At 45.6% G+C, this 17,192-nt stretch overlaps 2 protein-coding genes across 2 annotated transcripts; both read right to left on the bottom strand.

Moving 5' to 3' along the window:
• Nucleotides 1-902: 902 nt before the first annotated feature.
• Nucleotides 903-3,266, bottom strand: LOC110549728 (ribonuclease K6). The gene is made up of 2 exons (XM_021639053.2): nt 3,113-3,266; nt 903-1,754 (listed from the first exon to the last, which is right to left on the bottom strand). Exon 2 carries the CDS (start codon nt 1,747-1,749, stop codon nt 1,279-1,281), a length of 471 nt encoding a protein of 156 aa, XP_021494728.1. The 5' UTR covers nt 1,750-1,754; nt 3,113-3,266; the 3' UTR covers nt 903-1,278.
• Nucleotides 3,267-9,015: 5,749 nt separating this feature from the next.
• Nucleotides 9,016-11,855, bottom strand: Eddm3b (epididymal protein 3B). Its single transcript, XM_021639004.2, has 2 exons — nt 11,367-11,855; nt 9,016-10,458 (listed from the first exon to the last, which is right to left on the bottom strand). Exon 2 carries the CDS (start codon nt 10,438-10,440, stop codon nt 10,006-10,008), a length of 435 nt encoding a protein of 144 aa, XP_021494679.2. The 5' UTR covers nt 10,441-10,458; nt 11,367-11,855; the 3' UTR covers nt 9,016-10,005.
• Nucleotides 11,856-17,192: the final 5,337 nt, after the last annotated feature.

The following is a 17,192-nucleotide window of genomic DNA, read 5'->3' on the forward strand; positions in this document are numbered from 1 at the left end:
GCGTCACCATGTGGGTGCTGGGAATTGAAGTCAGAACCTCTGGAAGAGCAGACAGTGCTCTTAACCACTGAGCCATCTTCTCTCAGGCCCCAAACAATAAATTTAATAAAAATAATGACTCAAGGCTGGGAGGAAACCCAGCTGGGGGGCAGCTCTGCCAGCTGAGGCTCGTTGTTTCTAGCACAAGAGACCCTGCTTCCCAAGTGTGTCTCTGAGAGGAATTGTTACACCCGGGGAGCCTGGAACTTTTTATTGCAAGCAAATCCTCATTAAACACGTTCTCTTATAAGAATTGTCATAGCTATGGTGTCCTTTCACAGTAATAGAACAGTGACTAAGACATCTAGCTCATGTCATAAAACTTGACATAAAACTAGCCAGCATATGGTACAAATACAGACTTGAGGTCAGAGGCCGGAGCCTAGGGCCTCCACCTTTACCGGCTTGGCTCTCTTTAGATCTGTGTGCCAGATCCACATGTCTTGTGTGCCTGGTGCCTGCTGGTGGCAGCCCACCTGGCAGCTTTAGGCTGGAGTGAAAAATGACTGAGTCCTCAAAATCTCTCCAGCTTCTTGGCCTCCAGTGACCTTCCTCCTTTCCTGATATGGAAACATGATCCTCGCAGGGCAAAAGGGAAGGAAAACTAGCTGGAAGAAGGGACTGAGCAAGAAACAGTGAGAGAATAAGAGAAAATAAATAATGAATGAATATGACCGTAATTGTCAAAGTGGGGTTTTTTTCAATTTAATATTAATAATTTAATAAAAGTGTTAATAACCATCCTTGGCTACATAGTGGTGTTGAATCCACCCTAACCAAATCAGACCCTTTCAAAACAACAACAACAAAACCAAGCAACCAAACAACAACAACAAAAACTAAACCAGCAAAATTCACCCTCATTATACTGAAAAGAAAATGGTTTTATTTCTATGAGCGTAGTACAATAAAGCTTGACCCAAAACAGCGCAGGATAAATTGTTCAGACGCTTGGACCCTCTTTATTCTAATCCTATGTTACAGAGCAGAAAATAATCCTGTTTCTCCTTTTTTGGGGGGAAGAAGAGGTATGGTGATTGAACCCAGGGATCTTTGTGCACGAAGCAAGTACTCAGTTACCAAGCCACATCATAACCCATGCACCCTATTTCTTTTTTCTTGACTCTACTCTGACAGCTTCGGCATTTGAATTCTTCTGGCACCTTCCCCTTCCTGTGGGAACAAAAGGCAAAGTGGAATAAACTGTGAGAGAATCTGTGGCAAACAGAAGAAAAGCACCTAAGCCTCAGGTACAATCTTATCTAAGTGCACAGGAACCAGCGGGTAGGGAGGGTCCTCTTTCTTTGGGTGCTCACAGGCCACAATGAAGAATCTGTAGTGTTTAGCGTTTTTGTAGTGGCAGTTGGGGTAGGCTCCCCCGGTGTGTAGGCAGTCAGTCATGCTGACAGGCTTTGCACTTTGGTGGCAGTTTTTCCAACCGTTCTTGCAGGTGATACTGGGCAAACCACAGGTGGCAGCCACATTCTGGAACGATTCATGCAGAAAGGTGTTTTTTGGCTTACAGTGACGGGTATAATTGTTGACACCTTGCATTGCTTGGTTGCACTGCTGAGGACTTATCTGTACATGCTGGATTTCAAACCAGCGAGCCCTGGAGAGGCCCTTTGGCTGAGTGCAAAGGAGACACACCGGCTCCCACAGCCCCTGCATCAGGAGGAGAGGAAGGCACCTTGGAAGAGCTAGCACCATGCTTTCTGTAGAGGAAGAAGGAAGATCGCGGTCATGAAAGAAGCGGTAAGAACAAACGTTTATCATGATGAGTTTGTTGATTTTTTTTCTTCCTTTTAAGATTTCGTAGCTCTTAGAAAGAAAGAAAGCCGGTCTCGTAATTCTATGAAAACTCCGTAATCCCGGTGAGGAAGACAGGAGCAGAGCAGGCTGCCCTGGCTGTTACCTCCCATCTTTCTCTCAGACCTGTATTCATACATGTTCATACGTGTTGGGATCATAGCACGAAGGTCTTTGCACCCACAGATCGCCAGAGAAACCAGGAATGTTAAGTAAGCACACAGGATTGATTGTCTTTCTAATGGAAGACATGAAAAACCTGTTTTTCCACCCGGGAAGCTGAGCATTGGAAGTGTTTAACGGCCTGGTGATCTGTGTGATCTGTTGGGCCAGGCTGTGTCAGGGGGGCAGCTAGTAATATAAATGCCTCTTATAGCCAGAGGCTCCCCTAAGATTACCACAGCTAAGACCAGAGGTCACTAATAGCCCAAATGACCTCTATGCCATCTGTATGATCAAGGCCAGGCCAGATCCTTAGGCCTTATGCTAATACGGGTAGCTGCTGGGTTTAAGACCCTACCGAAGCAGACCTGGCCTCCTCCGAGGTTCTCCCAGCATCCTTTGGTCCCTACCAGTTACAGGATGTGTCTGGCATATCCTGAACTTTCCAGCCCAGGGGCAGAGGCATCCCTTCACTATATCATCCAGATACTTTTGATTTTCCCTTTTCTCTCTGTTTCTGTGTCTCTCCTCTTCCTCTTCTCTCCTCTCTCTGAGTCTCTCTCTGTGTCTCTGTCTCTCTTTCTCTCCCTCCCTCTTCTTCCTGCATGGAGGCAAGAGCAGCTTCCAATAAACCTGCATTTATATACTTTACCTTGTCTTATATTAGCTCATATCACTGTCCCAGAAGGTTGTCAATAGCCTATTTCTAGAGTCCATCTTCTTGGAAGAAATGACAGTACCCTGAGTTGAGTTTAAATGTAATTACACTTCCTTGTGCCCTGGAAACTGTTTCCCCAGTACTTCCTTGTACACAGGGAAACTCTTTTTCCCCCAAATTATACTGGACTTAAATATGTTGTGAATAAACTAGCTGTTACAAGACAGCCCCCCACCCCAAAGTCTGGTCAAGGTTGTCAAAGCCAATCTGCACCAGGTTTTCATCCTTATCTCTTCCTGGGGTTCACTTTCCCGTACAGCACCAACAGGGACCCCCACAGCTTCCACCTGCAATCCCTTCTAACATGTTTACCTTTCCTCTCCTACCAGCACCTCCCAGCCAGAGCCACTGCCTGGCCAGAGCCCCAGGAAGCACCTCTCTTACCCCGAGTTTTTGCTGGGTTCCTGCTGCGAACAGGGGCAGTTGATCAGTCCTGAGTTCTGAGTGTTTCGGCTTGCTTTTCTTCTTCAGGCCAGTCACAGCTGCCTAGGTGGGGCAGGGCTAGAAGTATTCTTAAGCTATGAAAGAGAAACCTTAGAATTTGCAGAAGTACAGCGGGGTAAGACTCTCTACCCACCAGTAAGTTTCGGTGTCAGTGAAGATAAAGAATAAATTCAACTCAAGAAACAAGCAGGCTCAAATCTCTGAGTTTTAAGGACCTGACCACTTGCTGAACGCTTGATGCTTTCTCTTAGACTGTAGCTTCAGTTTTTTTGAAGCTCTATGATTTCAGCTTCTTAACAACAACAACCACCAAAAATTACTTTGTATATTTGTATATTAGTTGCCACAAACTTGGTAGTGTGAGTTCCTGCAAGTACACTTGGAGAAATCGTTTCTTTGTATATATGTTTATTGCGTCAGCCTACTCATATTCGGAAGTTTACAGTATAATGAAAGACAGGCAGGTAAATAAATAAGAATATTATAAAGCAATACGCATGAATAGCTTATTTATTTAGTGATTCACACTAAAGGGGACAAGAGCTGTTGGAAGAAACCCACCCAAGTTGAGCTGTGCTTTGAGGAGTAATTAGTCAGGTGAAGAGAGTAGGAGGGACCTTTAAGGTGAGAGTTGTGTGTGGAAAGATCCAAAAGCAGGAAGAAGAGAAAGCACAGGGTATTGGCTTTTGAACCTGTTTTTTCCTCCCCGCTGGTCTGACACTTCAGCGTTGCTGCACCTCCTCATCCCATGGAAGGTTCCCTGCCGGTGGCCTTACTTCTTCTTAATCAGTGCTGCATCCTTCCTCCAGGCTAGCACAGTTACACCAGTACACTTGTATTCAAAGAGGTTCTTCATTTGTTTGTTTTCAGATGGTGTCTTGGTATGTACCCAGGCCTGCCTCAAACTCAGTAGCCTCCTTCATCCTCCCCCTTCTAGTGCTAGGACGCAGGGGCATACCACCATGCTCACTTTCACTAATATCCACAGGGATGTTTTGTATGTAATTTAACTACTGTGGTTGGGTGTGACAAGTTCCCCACAGATCTGAGTGTTGGAATACTCTGGCCCCGGCTGGTGGACTGTTTGGGAAAGCTGTCACTCCTTTGGGGGAACTGTTCTTAGTGTACAGGGAACACAGAATATTAGTCTTCCTGTCAAACAGTGTAGAGCTTTGGTTTATGCCAGTGCATTTAAAAATTTTAATATCCCCCTACCTGGTAAAACTTCTGTTTATACAAAGGCCCTGCTGTATTCCAGATCTTGAGGTGCCTGCCTGTTCTCGCTTTCCTTCATTTCCTTTGTGCCAATTCTTTTAAAACTAAGCAACCATGAAAGACTGGCATTGGAATTCAGCCAGTGGGGAAAGAACACAGTACTCTTGAATTAAGATAAAGACTATTAGGTTTCTCACTCTGTGGGGTTACCCTTCCACTTGTGTGAGCAGCTCCCCCTCATACATAAAGGTTTGCCTTGTCACGAGGCTTTCATTGGATTGGTGGTGCTTTCTTGGGGGCCCTGAACTTATTTCTAACAGGGAGAAAAGGGAAAGCAACCGTACTGTGTGTGCTAGTCTCTTAGTTACTGCTGCTCTGACTAGGGAAAATAAAGAAAAAGCATCAAGAAATCATGGTGAGATCAGTGATTAGCATTAGGTGGGAAGTAAAAAAGAGAGATGCACCTAGAGGAGAGGAAATGGTAGAGGCAAGGAAAAAAGAAAAGAAAGAGCGAAGATGTTTTAGTTGAAGATAGACTCGGGTGAAGATACGCCCTCAGGTACTGTAGACCAGTCTCATTCCTCAGGAAACTGAGTCACTAAGGCTCTGTATACCAGGAAAGGAAAGGAAAAGAAAGGGTTTGGGATAAAGAGAAGGAAAAGAGAACAATAAAAAAAGAAAGGAAAACCAGGAAAGATATAACCCAGATGACGGACTAGGGGCTGGAGACATCCCTGACTGATAGATAAGGAAAGTGATAGATAGCAATGATGACAAGCTTCAGGCTTCTTCCTCACCACCCTGATCTGAGGCAAAGTCCAGGCAGCTCTTTTCTCCCACAAGCAGGGGACCCTTGTACTGACTGGTCAGGATAGGTCAGATATGTTCAAATTGGTCATAAATATGTATCCCCAAAGTTGTGGGCTGATAAACTCTTTTTTCTTTGTTTTAACCAATCAATCAGCTGTGTGCAGTGGCTCATGCCTGTAATCCTAGCACTCAGTGAGGCAGAGGCAGGTGGATGTTTGTGAATTTGAGGCCAGCCTGGTTTACAAAGTGAGTTCAGGACAGCCAAGGCTACACAGAGAAACCTTGTCTAGAAAAACTAACCTACCAAACAACCAAAAACAAACACAAACAACAACAATAAACAAATAAAAACCCAAATCAATCAAAACTTAGGGGAACGTCATGGTTCTCTAGAGGAACAAACATACACAGTCTTTCTCCCATTAGCTTGAAAAAATAGCGACCGACAGCTAAATCCCACCTGAGAGCTGAGAACCCAGCAGTTACTCAGTCCCTAAGCATTCAGAGTAGTCCCATGGTGGCTGTCTCTTACTGAGGGTGGGAAGGAGGTGACAATTGTAATTGCTCAGTCCACAGGACTGGGTACATCTGCAGCCCCAGTCTGGTGCTGGGAGTTCAGAAGGTTCCTGGGGAGCATCTCTTCCCTAGCCCACTGGGAAAGCTGGTTCTTATAGCAATGAAGGAGGAAGCAAGAGCACTAGCAACAGGACAGATGAACTCAGTGGCAAGACAGAAGGCCAAGAGAGCAGGACGTGAAATGAGCTGCCTTTGTCCACTTCCTTTTTATCAGAGCTGCTCACCCAGAAGGTTCTGCTCACAATTCGGGTGAGACTCCCACATCAACCGAAGGCAGTCAGGGCACTTCTTCCAGAGAGGCTTCTAACGAACCATAACAGAGGAGGACCCATCCAAGGTCACCAAAACCTCTAAAAATCCCCAGACCTCCAGAGAAAAAAATGGACTTGCCCCCCTCTCTACTCTGGGGAGTTTTTCTTTCTGTGTACCCTTCCCACTTTTTAATAAAGTTTGCTGTTGCCTATGGCTGCCTGCTGTGTCTGGTATGTATATGTCACTTGACACAAGCTAGAGCTTTTTGAAAGGAGAGAGCCTCAGTTGAGAAAATGTCACCATCAGATCTGCCTGTAGGACATTTTCTTAATTAGTGATTGATGGGGAGGGCCCAGGCCATTGTGGGTGGAGCCACATTCCCTGCTTGAAGCCCTATCCTGACTTCCTTCATTGACTACAATGTGAACTGAACAAAACCTTTCCTCCCCAACTTGCTTTTGGTGGTGGTGTTTCATCACAAAAATAGAGACTCTTTCTAGGACAAAGGGTGTCTTTGTTAGGGTTTTATTGCTGTGAAGAGACACCAGGACCAAGGCAGCTCTTATAAAGGAAATTAATTGGGGCTGGCTTACAGTTCAGAGGTTTAGTCCATTATCATCATGGCAGGAAGCATGGCAGCATGCAGGCAGACATGGTGCTGGAGAAGGAGCTGAGAGTTCTACATCTTGATCAGAAGGACACTGTGTGCCAAACTGGTCATAGCTTGAGCATAGGAGACCGCAAAGCTCGCCTCCACAGTGACACATTTCCTCCAAGGCCATACGTACTCCAACAAGGCCACACCTCCTAATAGTGCCACTCCTTTCGGGCCAAGCATTCAAATCCATATGTCTGTTGGGGGCCATTCCTGTTCAAACCACCAACAGAAGGTTACCAGAATAATAAGTTCAATGCAACCAGATGGGGTCTTCCTCCTTCCTTCCCTCACATCCATTGATTCCTATCAACGCAAGATTGCTTCCCCTCCCCTGCCATGTATCAGGAAATCAGAGATAGCCTAACTGCAGGAAACCTTCCCCTTTCTCTGAGACCATAAGAAAGGACTCCCCTCTCCCCATGGGCTGAACTCTTCTCAGAGGCCCCTCCGTGCTGCTGTCTGTCCATCTGTGTGGTTGCCCATGGTGTTATAACTCTTCTAATAAATCTCTTATCCAGTGTACCCCAAGCTCCCTCTTGAATTCCAAACCACAAACCCTGGGGATCTGAATTCAAGCCTTCATGCTTGTGCATCAATCACTTCACCAAGTAACCCCTCTCCCCAGGTCCTAAAGACAAAAGTCCTAATGAGTGAATCAGTAAATGCTATCTGTTTATTTATGGTTGATAGAGGGAATATTTGGGTTTTGTTGTTGTTGTTGTTTGCTTGTTTTGTTTTCATTTCTAATTTTTTAAATGGGGCTGGAGAGCTGCAGCCAGTGGTTAAGAGACCTTGCTGCTCTTGGAGAGGGTTCCCAACACCCCCACTAGATGGCTCACAATCACCAGTAACTCCAGCTTCTGGGAATCCAACACAGTTTGGCCGCCACAGGCACCCTTACACCTCTGCATAGGGCTCCTGGACTGTGCCTCCGAGGGAACTGGCAAAGAACTGGAGAGATGGAGCACGTTCAAACCCCAGAAACCTCAAACGTGAGATTTAAAATCTCACCCTGAGAAAGGAAGGTGTGACACAAAGCTCTCTCCCTATTGCCATGCCTGCCTCAGGAGCAGGTGACGAGTGGTCAGTTCCAGGTGGTGAGTCCCGTGAGCTTGTCACCTCTTCTCTTTCCCCATGAGCATAGCCGTGGTCCTAAGTCCCAGCAATGAGACGCCTTCATCCTCAAAACCTCTCCCCACTGCCCAAGGTTGTAAGTCCCTGTTTCACAGGAAATGAAGCAACGAGCACCCTCTGCTTAGACTGGCTGTTTATTCTGAGCTGTGACACTGGGGGAAAGAAAGGGCTCCATTTCTTCCCCAAAAATTCATTGCTGGGCCCTCGGTTTCGAGGTCACCACTGGAGCTCACTGGGCCTCAGAGAGCTTCTGCTGTTCGTTGGCTGGGATTACAGGCGGGGACATTCTTACTCAAACCTCCGCATCTGCTGCTGAACCATCTTGACTCCAGGGTGACTATTGCTGTGATTAAACACAACGACCAAGAGCAACATGAGGAGGAAAGGGTTTTTTGTTTTTGTTTTTTACCAAAAAAGTCAGTGCAGGAACTCCAACAGGGCAGGAACCTGGAGGTAGAAGCTGATGCCGAGGCCACGGAGGACAGTTGCTTATTGGCTTGCTCAGGCTTGCTCAGTTTGCTGCCTTATGGAACCCGGAACTACCAGCTCAGGGTGGTCCCACCCACAATGGGCGGGGCTCGCCCCCGTTGCTCACTAAGAAAGATAATGTCCCTCAAGCCTGTCCCGCAGCCTGATCTTACGGACGCATTTTTCTCAATTGAGGCTTCCTCCACTCTGACGACTCTAGCTTGTGTCAAGCAGATTTAAAATTAGTGAGCACAGCATCCCAGGAAGGATTAATTTTGATCAGGGAGTGTTTCTGGCTTTCACACAAATGACAGTTTAATGTTTGTGTTATTTGTTTTTTTTTTTAAGTTTTATTTTTATTATTTTGACTATGTGTAGGCGTATGTCTGCATGTGCTTACACGCACATGAGTGCAGGTGCCTTTGGAGGCTAAGGGTGTTAGATGCCCTAGAGTTAGTCACAGATGGTTGTAAGCCCCCCTGCTGTGCACACTAGGAACTGAGCTTGGGACCCAAGGAAGAGCAGCAAGCACTCTTGTCTACAGAGCTACCCATCTATCTTCCCAGCACTCCTAATACCTGTTTTATGTTAGAAATCTTCTCCAGTCAGGGAGAACACTTTCCATGGACGTTGTATCAAAGTCAAAACTAAAATTCCAAGCCAAAGGATAAAAAGGGAAAAACAAAACAAAACAAAACAAAACAAACAAGCAAAAAAATCCAAAAACGCCACAAATTTCCTGGACCGCCTGCTGTGACTCAACGTGTTAGTTATCTGTTCCCCTCTGCCCTGACCGTCCATTCGGGTGGAACTAAAGATGCCGCCACAATCACTGTCCAAGTCAAGTCTTTCCTCTACCTCAGCTCATAGGTATATCGCATGTGTGTATGTGCGTGCATAAAACGCAGCTTGAGCCTCAGTGTATGACGTTCACATCTAATCACATTTCATATTACATGTAACGACGTCGCTCACACAAATAAAATATGCTCTACACACATAGCGTGTACATGCGTGACACACAGTGGAATGATGATCTGTCCGTGGAAGGGAAGGTCATTCTGTCTGGACAGCCATAAAGAGAAGCTGCAGTGGTTTGGCTGCCCAGTGTCCTCCCACGGGCGCCCGTGTTGAAGGCTTACTTGCCAGTTGGGTCACGAAGGCTGTAAATTCTTTGACAGTGGATTAATCCATTGATGAATTCATAGCTGAGGGCCCAGCAAGAGAAGATAGGTCACTGGAGCCACAATTGTCATATCTTGTCTTCATACTCTTCCCCTTCCTTCTCTTTCTCCTTTCCAGGAAGTGAGTAGCTCTGCACTTCCGTTTTCCCACCACAGTGTTCTACTGGACTCTTCCCCAGCAGACCACAGACAGGAGCCCTGAGACTGAGAGGCGAACAAATCCTGCCTTGAATGGTTTCTCTCAAATCCTTTGTCCCAGGAACAGAGACAGAGTGAGCTGAGTCATGAAAAATGGTGTGAATAGCAAAACACGGGAGGAATGTTATCTTAGGCAGAGAGCAACATAAGCACAACTGTAATACTAAGAATCAACATGACTGGAAAACACCAACATACAATTGTAAAGTGGAAACGGCAGTCGCTATTGTGAGCTCCCAGGGTGGGCGGGTGAGGTTGCAGGGGTGAGGGTGGGGGCAGGGGTTGGCATTGGAGGACTACTAGCTGCTCTTCCAGAGCTGGTGAGCTGGTGAGGCTTTCTAGTAGAAGATGGGCTCTAGAACCTTCATGTCTTCTATGCTGTCGACATGCCCGTCTGCATTACAGTGGAACTGAACATAGTTGTAGCTCCTTTTCTCCACATATCTATTTTTGGAACTCTCCCACTGGCACGTGAGTACCTTAATGGGAATCTGAGCCCAAACGTATGAATTTTTGTAGCGGTCTTTCCAGTTGCTACTAATACATATATGCTCAACTTTGTACCATGACATATAAACAAATTCGTGCGAGGCCTTCGGTTTCAGAGCTCTTTCAGTCACGAGGACCTCACATCTGTATGTGCTGAATTCTTTGTTTGAACTTAGGTGATGGTGTTCCATGAAGTGCCGCCTGGACGCGCTTTGTGCAAATCGGACGCACTGCAGGAAGAGCAGGGGCAGGAGCATGTCCCAGGCCTTTAGAGAGGACACCATAGCAGACACGGGGGCCACCTACACGGGCACAGGAAAAAGAGAAGGAAATATTTAGATACTGTCCTTCAAGCTGAGCTGTACTTTAAGTTTCCTGTGTAATTTGGTTTGTTTCCCAGAGAAGATAACCCCCGTTAGATACTAAAGTTAATTGCATATAAAAACTATGTTGCAGCCTGGGTGAACTTAGAATAAAATTACAAAAAAGAAGATGGGATTTGTTTTGAAAACTCGTACTCCCTCCTATATTCCCTCTCTTCTACGCAACCGAAAGAGAGAGCCTCTCTATCTCTGTCTCACCAGCTCTAGCCAACGAAGGCTGTGGGTCCCTGAAGTTTTATCCCAGGCTGTGCTTCCCACTGTTTGTACCATGATGATTAGCCTCTCTTGACCCCTCCTAACGTTTCCCCCAAATCTAGAGGAAGTGCAACCCCATTTCCTCAGTCCTCACTTCTTTTCTCAGGAACCTCGTCCCTGTGTGCATTTGTCAGAGCTACTTGTTGAGAATGACTAGAGGAACTGAAGGTCTGAAATAGTGTTTCAATTAACCAAATACCACGAGTGTATAAACCCAGCGTCCTAGGAGTGACTCTGGGTAGAAGACAGAGTCTGGTATTTGGAAAGACTTAGCCTGCCCTCGTTTACAAGAGTGTGCCTGGCCCTATCGAATCTTTCACTTTGTTCACAGCCCTGACCTCAGATGGGTCTGATAGACCTTGGAGAGCCAACAGGAATACTCCGGTAGACGGGATGAGGGTCAGGTACGGTGGGAGCCGTATCTGTGGGGTTAACACAGAGCTGAACTTGAGGTCTTAATTTCTATGATTTGAATCGATTTTCATCCTTAACTCTAAAATGTCAATCAAGGTCTTTCCAAAAATTCCTGGCCTTCCAATCGAGTTTCTTACATGCCAGCCCTGCTGACTCACCTAATCAGAGCACACGTCCCAGGTCCTGGAGGGTTGTGGTGGGTACAGAGGTGTGGGGATCTGAAGAGCAGAGTCTTTGCAGCTGTTTCGGGAGTTCCCAAGAAGTCGACCGCAGTAGACAAAAGAATGACAGTAGGAAGTACAGCACTTTTGGTATGAGGGGGTGGCGGGGTGGAGGACAGAGTTGGAACACTGATATATGCGAACCTGTTCTGTATCTCCTCATGTGGAACACTTGGGTTCACCCTGAGAATAGCCTTAAGCAAAGTCTGCAAACATCAAAGGTTGCGCAGGCACAGAAGAATTTCAAAGTGATGGGGAGCGGTGACCCCAGAGAGGGATTGCTGGTAGCTTTCAAGAGACAACCAGAAATCTGGCCCTGAAACTTGTTTCTGGGGGGGAAGTCCATGAATGGCTAGGATGTATTCTATGGGAAGTTGGACAAATATGTGGACTATGGCAATGTCCCCAATAAGTGAGAGCATGTAGTCAAAGGTGTGATTTGTAGATAAGTTGAGAAAATGGAGTGTGCTTTGTATCAACAAAGCAAAGGCCGCTAGTAGTTCATCTGTGCCGGTTTCTTTCCCATTTGCCTTAGCACAAGAATGTCTGCATGTATCAGTATAGATCCAGAACTTCTTTTCAAAGCCAGGTGTGTTAATCTTCTCAGGTAGGAAGCTGAAGAAGGAGGCTCAGCAGCTTCGGGTCAGTCTGGACAATATAAATTGACCCCTGTCACAAGAAAAAGAAGATTCACCAACTCCTATCTGCAGATGGCAGCTCTTACCAAGGATCCCTGGAATAATCAGGAATGCTGTGCTGATAGGCTGGGTGTTGTGCATCCTCCTGTTCTTAGCTGTTTGAGTGACAGGGAGAGGACACCCAGGAGGAAATTGTGAGCACCTGAATTTGGATAACTTAGAGATAAGTCTGAGGGGGAAAAACAGCACTCATATGCACAGATGTCCAGGGTCTTTTCTGACAAGTTTGCACAAACTACTAAAAATTTAAATGCAAATCTAATGGATATAGAAAAGAGAAAAGGACCCACGGAGAAGCAAACTAGGAGAGGGAGCAATTTATAACCCTCACAATCTTTCCATATCCTTGCCAAGGCCTATCTGTTTCTTTTTCTCTCTCTTCTAGGCTCTTCCAGGTGCCTCCGGCTGTCCTCTCTCTTATATCTGCAACAAAACTTTCTCCCCACTCAAAAGAAAGGGAGCAATCATTTTTCTTTTGGGGTGGTGCTGGGAATTGTGCCCCAGGGTCTTGTGAGTGTGCTGGGAGAATAGTCTACTACATACCTACCTCTCCAGCCCAAGCCACAGTCTTTCAAAGCATCTATCTTATAGTATATGAGAGTACCAGCAAGCAGTTCTGAGAATTCTTAAAAAAAAAAAAAAAAAAAGGAAGAAAGAATAAAGAGTTTATTGGGCTTGCCATTTCGGAAGGTGAGTCCATGACTATCGTGGCAAGGAGCTGAGAGCTCATTTCTGATACACAAGCAAGAGGCAAGAGGACGAGGCGGTTCTGAGAATTGTAAGAATGTGTGCGAGAGGACAGCTCCGCACGGATGCCAATCGTTGCTGTCAGGATCTCGCCCTAGTCACAGGCATCTCTGCTGTCAACTCGTCAGATGTGTGATGATCCACTTTAAATGTGGAAGAATATTTTCTACGCGGACACCCACAAACCCTACTGTGATTTAAAGCTGAAATCCCAAAGCCCTCTTGCACATACAACCATATTGGGAAGCAAACTAAACTGAACTGGTGAGCAGTGCTCCCGTATAGATGGAGAAATGTGAAATTACTGAAGGGTCTCAGGAAGTTCCGGCAACCGCTGTCTCTGGGAACTTCTGGAAGGGTGCGCTTCCCATAGCTCTCTCTCTGCCAAAAGCTTCTCAGGTTCCAGCTAATTTGAGTGTGCTGCTTCTAATCTGAGTGACTGCTATTTTCCTTTGAATGTAAGGTTTCAGTCATTTCCTAACCACATTCTCTTAAAATATTAACTCCATCTATGAATTCTTTAATATTTCCTCCGCCATTCAATTCTTATTTATTTATTTATTGGGCACCACCATGAGTTAGATGGTGACCTAGACTTCCTGCTACAGCTGATGAAAGGGTTCCCAGAAACTCCCACCTAGGATCCTAACCTGTGTTCCCAGGGTTTCCAAGGACTCCACAGACAAAACTCCTAGGGTCCGTGAACTGGTGTGTTGGAATTGTTTTATTTTTATTTTTTTAGGTTTTCACTAAGCCACAGCTAAAATGTAATAATTCCTTCAGTTACTAATGGGGGAAGTGCTGGGTAGAGAGGAAATCCGTCGATGCAAGCCTGGGAGAGTTCCCAACCAGCTTTCCGGGTGACCCTTTCACCAGTCCCAACTCGGAAGGAGGTGCTTGCTCATTTGTGAAGACAACTGCTGCCAGGTAGCCCTCTGCCTGCTCAGCAATGCTCCGTCTGGGAGAACCTGAGAGGGGTTTGTCACAGAGAGAAAACAGAACATACAGGCTGTTCAGGAAAGCACGCATGAGCTCTTCTTTACGGCCTTCCCAGACTCCATTCTGCTTGAGGCTTTGACATGTAGTTCCGTTTAGTTTGATCAAGCTTGCACCTTTCCCCACTTTGCTAAAGCTCCTTCTTTGAAGTGCCCCATCACCCAGTCACATGACTTGTCTCTCTTGGGCATAGTCTATAAGACCTAGTTCCATATTTGAGGGAAAAATCTTGAATAACTATGATTCTACTTCAAAAACAAAAACAGAGGAAAAAAACCCAGAAACCAACAAAAGTAGCTTTCAGCTACTCTGAGTAGTAAGGGGCTAGGCCTGGACACTAGTTAGGCTAAGACAGAGTGGAGTTTACTATTAAATTCAACCCTTTTTCTGCTCTCTGAACACTGGCTATCGTTTCAATGCACTTGACTGCACCAGTGTTACTGAGACCAGAATTTGGCTCATGATGCCTGTCAGAATAAACATGGGTTTTTAATCTTTAAACTCCATGGCTTTCTGGGCAGTCAAGAGGGAAATCAGCCTCGCTCACAAGTGTATTTTCTAGCAAACCAGAACAAACCCATTCCAAAGCCTAGTGTTGTCCTTCTGTACAGGTGATCAGCCTTATCTCTCAGACTCGCCTTTTACTCCATTATCATCTCTTGGTGTGTATCAGAGGTAAGTTCACATCCACCAAGGCCACCGAGTCTTGCATTCCTCCTGAACATTTGGATAACAAACATCTAGAGAGAAAGGCTGAGAACAGGCTGCACTACTTAGGTTTGTGGGCTGTTTCCTTTCTACAGAATGAAGAACAAAGGAGCTCTTCCGAGAGAGTATCAAATGTCCCATCTGTCATTACCTATTGACCTGGCTTTGGGATTGACATGACTGCAGTAATGGGGTCATTCCCCATTGAAATGACAGAAGTGTACACAGAAAAGCTGGGATCGGATGGGCTGTGTGCCCTGAAAGAAATACATTGGTGGCAGCGGGAAACACATCATGTTACTATGCAGAGAATGAATGAGAAAAAATAGTTAGCTAATCTTGGGAGTGGGTCTCAGAAGGGGAGTGGTCTTAGGCTACAGAAGGATACAGCTGTGGGTTGGCACTTCCTGCTCATCTGTTAACATCCGAGCTATGGTCAGGAGAAACCCTTGCCATTGCTCCGAGCCTGAGCCAGGAAAGGCCTTGCCACTCTGAGAAGCACGGTTGTATAGGAATGGGATTCAATTCCCAGCACCCACACGGTGGCTCACGATCTTCTGTAACTCTAAGTTCCAAGGAAACTGATGCCCCTTCTGACCTCCGTGGGCACCAGGTACACACATGATGCACGTACATATACCTGCAGGCAAAACACTCACGAATACAGAATAATAAGGTATTTTTTAAAAACTAAAATAAGTACAAGACAACAAAACTTACTATATTTTATATCGTTATTTTTTGTTTTTGTGTTTTTTTTGTTTTTTTTTTTTTTGAGATAGTGTCTCATGCTGTAGCAGGCTATCCTGGAATTTACTTATGTAGCCCATGCTGACCTTCCATCAGTCTTTCTGTCTCTACCTTCTGAGTGTTGAGATTATATGTAGGAGCTAGCATGCCCATAGACAGAAGTTTTACAATCCCAATTTTGAAAATGGTTTTGAAACAGGCACTTGGAAGCTGTTGAGGGAGTGGGTGTAGCAACAGGATAAAATCTGGGTGTCTGTTCCTTCATCTTCTGTCTATCTCTTTTACTTTCAGTCAGTGGTTTATGGCTATACATAACACATGAATCCCACAAAGACTGTCTAGCCAGTCTCATCCACTTCAAGGTTATAGGCACAGAATAAGTTATGATCGTAAACCTGGAGTTACTTAGGATTCCAGGAATATCAGGACCTCACCCAACAGACCTCAATCACATCCCCCTAACCCCAATATGAGGACAATCGTCCACAGTGGCAGGGCTCCACCCTATGAATAAAATATTTCTTAAGAACTAGGTTGAGCTCTTCAGACTATGATGACCTCATTAAAGGTTTCTTCTCTGGAGCAGAACTGAGACGAGGATCAGCCGGAATGCACCATAGCCACGACTGCCTACATTTGCACGCCTTTTGCCCTTGTGCCAAATTCTATATTTATCAAAACCTAGGTGTCATGGCAGTACCCCAAAGATAGACTTATGTCTACCAGGTTCCATCATCTGTTCATTTTTCCAGCGAATGTAGTCATACTGAATAAGTCTCACTCCTCTTTTATGGTTCCATGTCTATTTTTCACTTTAGTTATGTCTTTTTTTTTTTTTTTTTTGAGACAAGGTTGCATGTAGACCATGTTAGTCTTAACATGGAGTTCAGGGCATGGAGTTCAGGGTCTTGATCCTCAACTTCTCAAGTGTGCTAATTACAGGCTATGATGCCCAGCTTCACTGGGCTCTTCAGTCAGTGTGTTAGGGGGAGGTGGCCAAGTCTAGCTGGGGGAGGGGCCCTGGATCCCTGTGTGATAAGGGGAAGGGGCAGAGGTGCTGCCAGAGCCTAGGTGGTTACTCTAAAATCCCCTGAAGGGTTTTGAACAAGAAGCTTAGGCTTTTGAAGATAACAAAACAAATAATACGTGGGATTTGGCAAGACCTTCTGTAGCCATGTGACCTATTTGCTTCCTTTGTTTAATTAGGTCTTAAATTCTCCTAAGAAATAGTAGCATGTAGAAACACACACACACACACACACACACAAAACCTTTTTTAAAAAACTTCATGTGTATTAATGTTTGGCTTGCATGTATGTCTGTGTTCCTCTTGTGTGCCTGGTACCTGAGGAATCTAGAAGAGGGTGCCCGATCCCCTGGAACTGGTGTTAGAAACTGGTGTGAGCTGCTGCAAGGGTGATGGGAATCAAACTTGGGTCCTCTGGAAGAGCAGCAGTGCTTTCTCCCCCTCCCCCCAAGACAGGGTTTCTCTCTGTGTTTAGCCCTGGCTGTCCTAGACTCACTCTGTAGACCAGGCTGGCCTGAAACTCAGAGATCCACCTGCCTCTGCCTCCTGAGTACTGGGAGTAAAGGCGTGAGCCACCACTGCCAGGCTAGCCAGTGCTTTAAACTGGTGAGCAATCTCTCCAGCCTCCGACATGCAGTACTCTTAAGTAATAAATGGCGTGTGTGTGTGTGTGTGTGTGTGTGTGTGTGTGTGTATTCATTCTATCATTTCTGTACCTCTAGAGAACCCTAAGACAAACACAGTAGAAGAAGTTAGGGTAAATGGAAATTTTTAAACAAAAGAAACATGGACGAACAGTTTCAGAGAAGCTCTTAACCTGGTGTGGTGGCCAACACC

This window comes from Meriones unguiculatus, chromosome 9 (genome assembly GCF_030254825.1).
Source record: "Meriones unguiculatus strain TT.TT164.6M chromosome 9, Bangor_MerUng_6.1, whole genome shotgun sequence".
Taxonomy (NCBI): Eukaryota; Metazoa; Chordata; class Mammalia; order Rodentia; family Muridae; genus Meriones; species Meriones unguiculatus.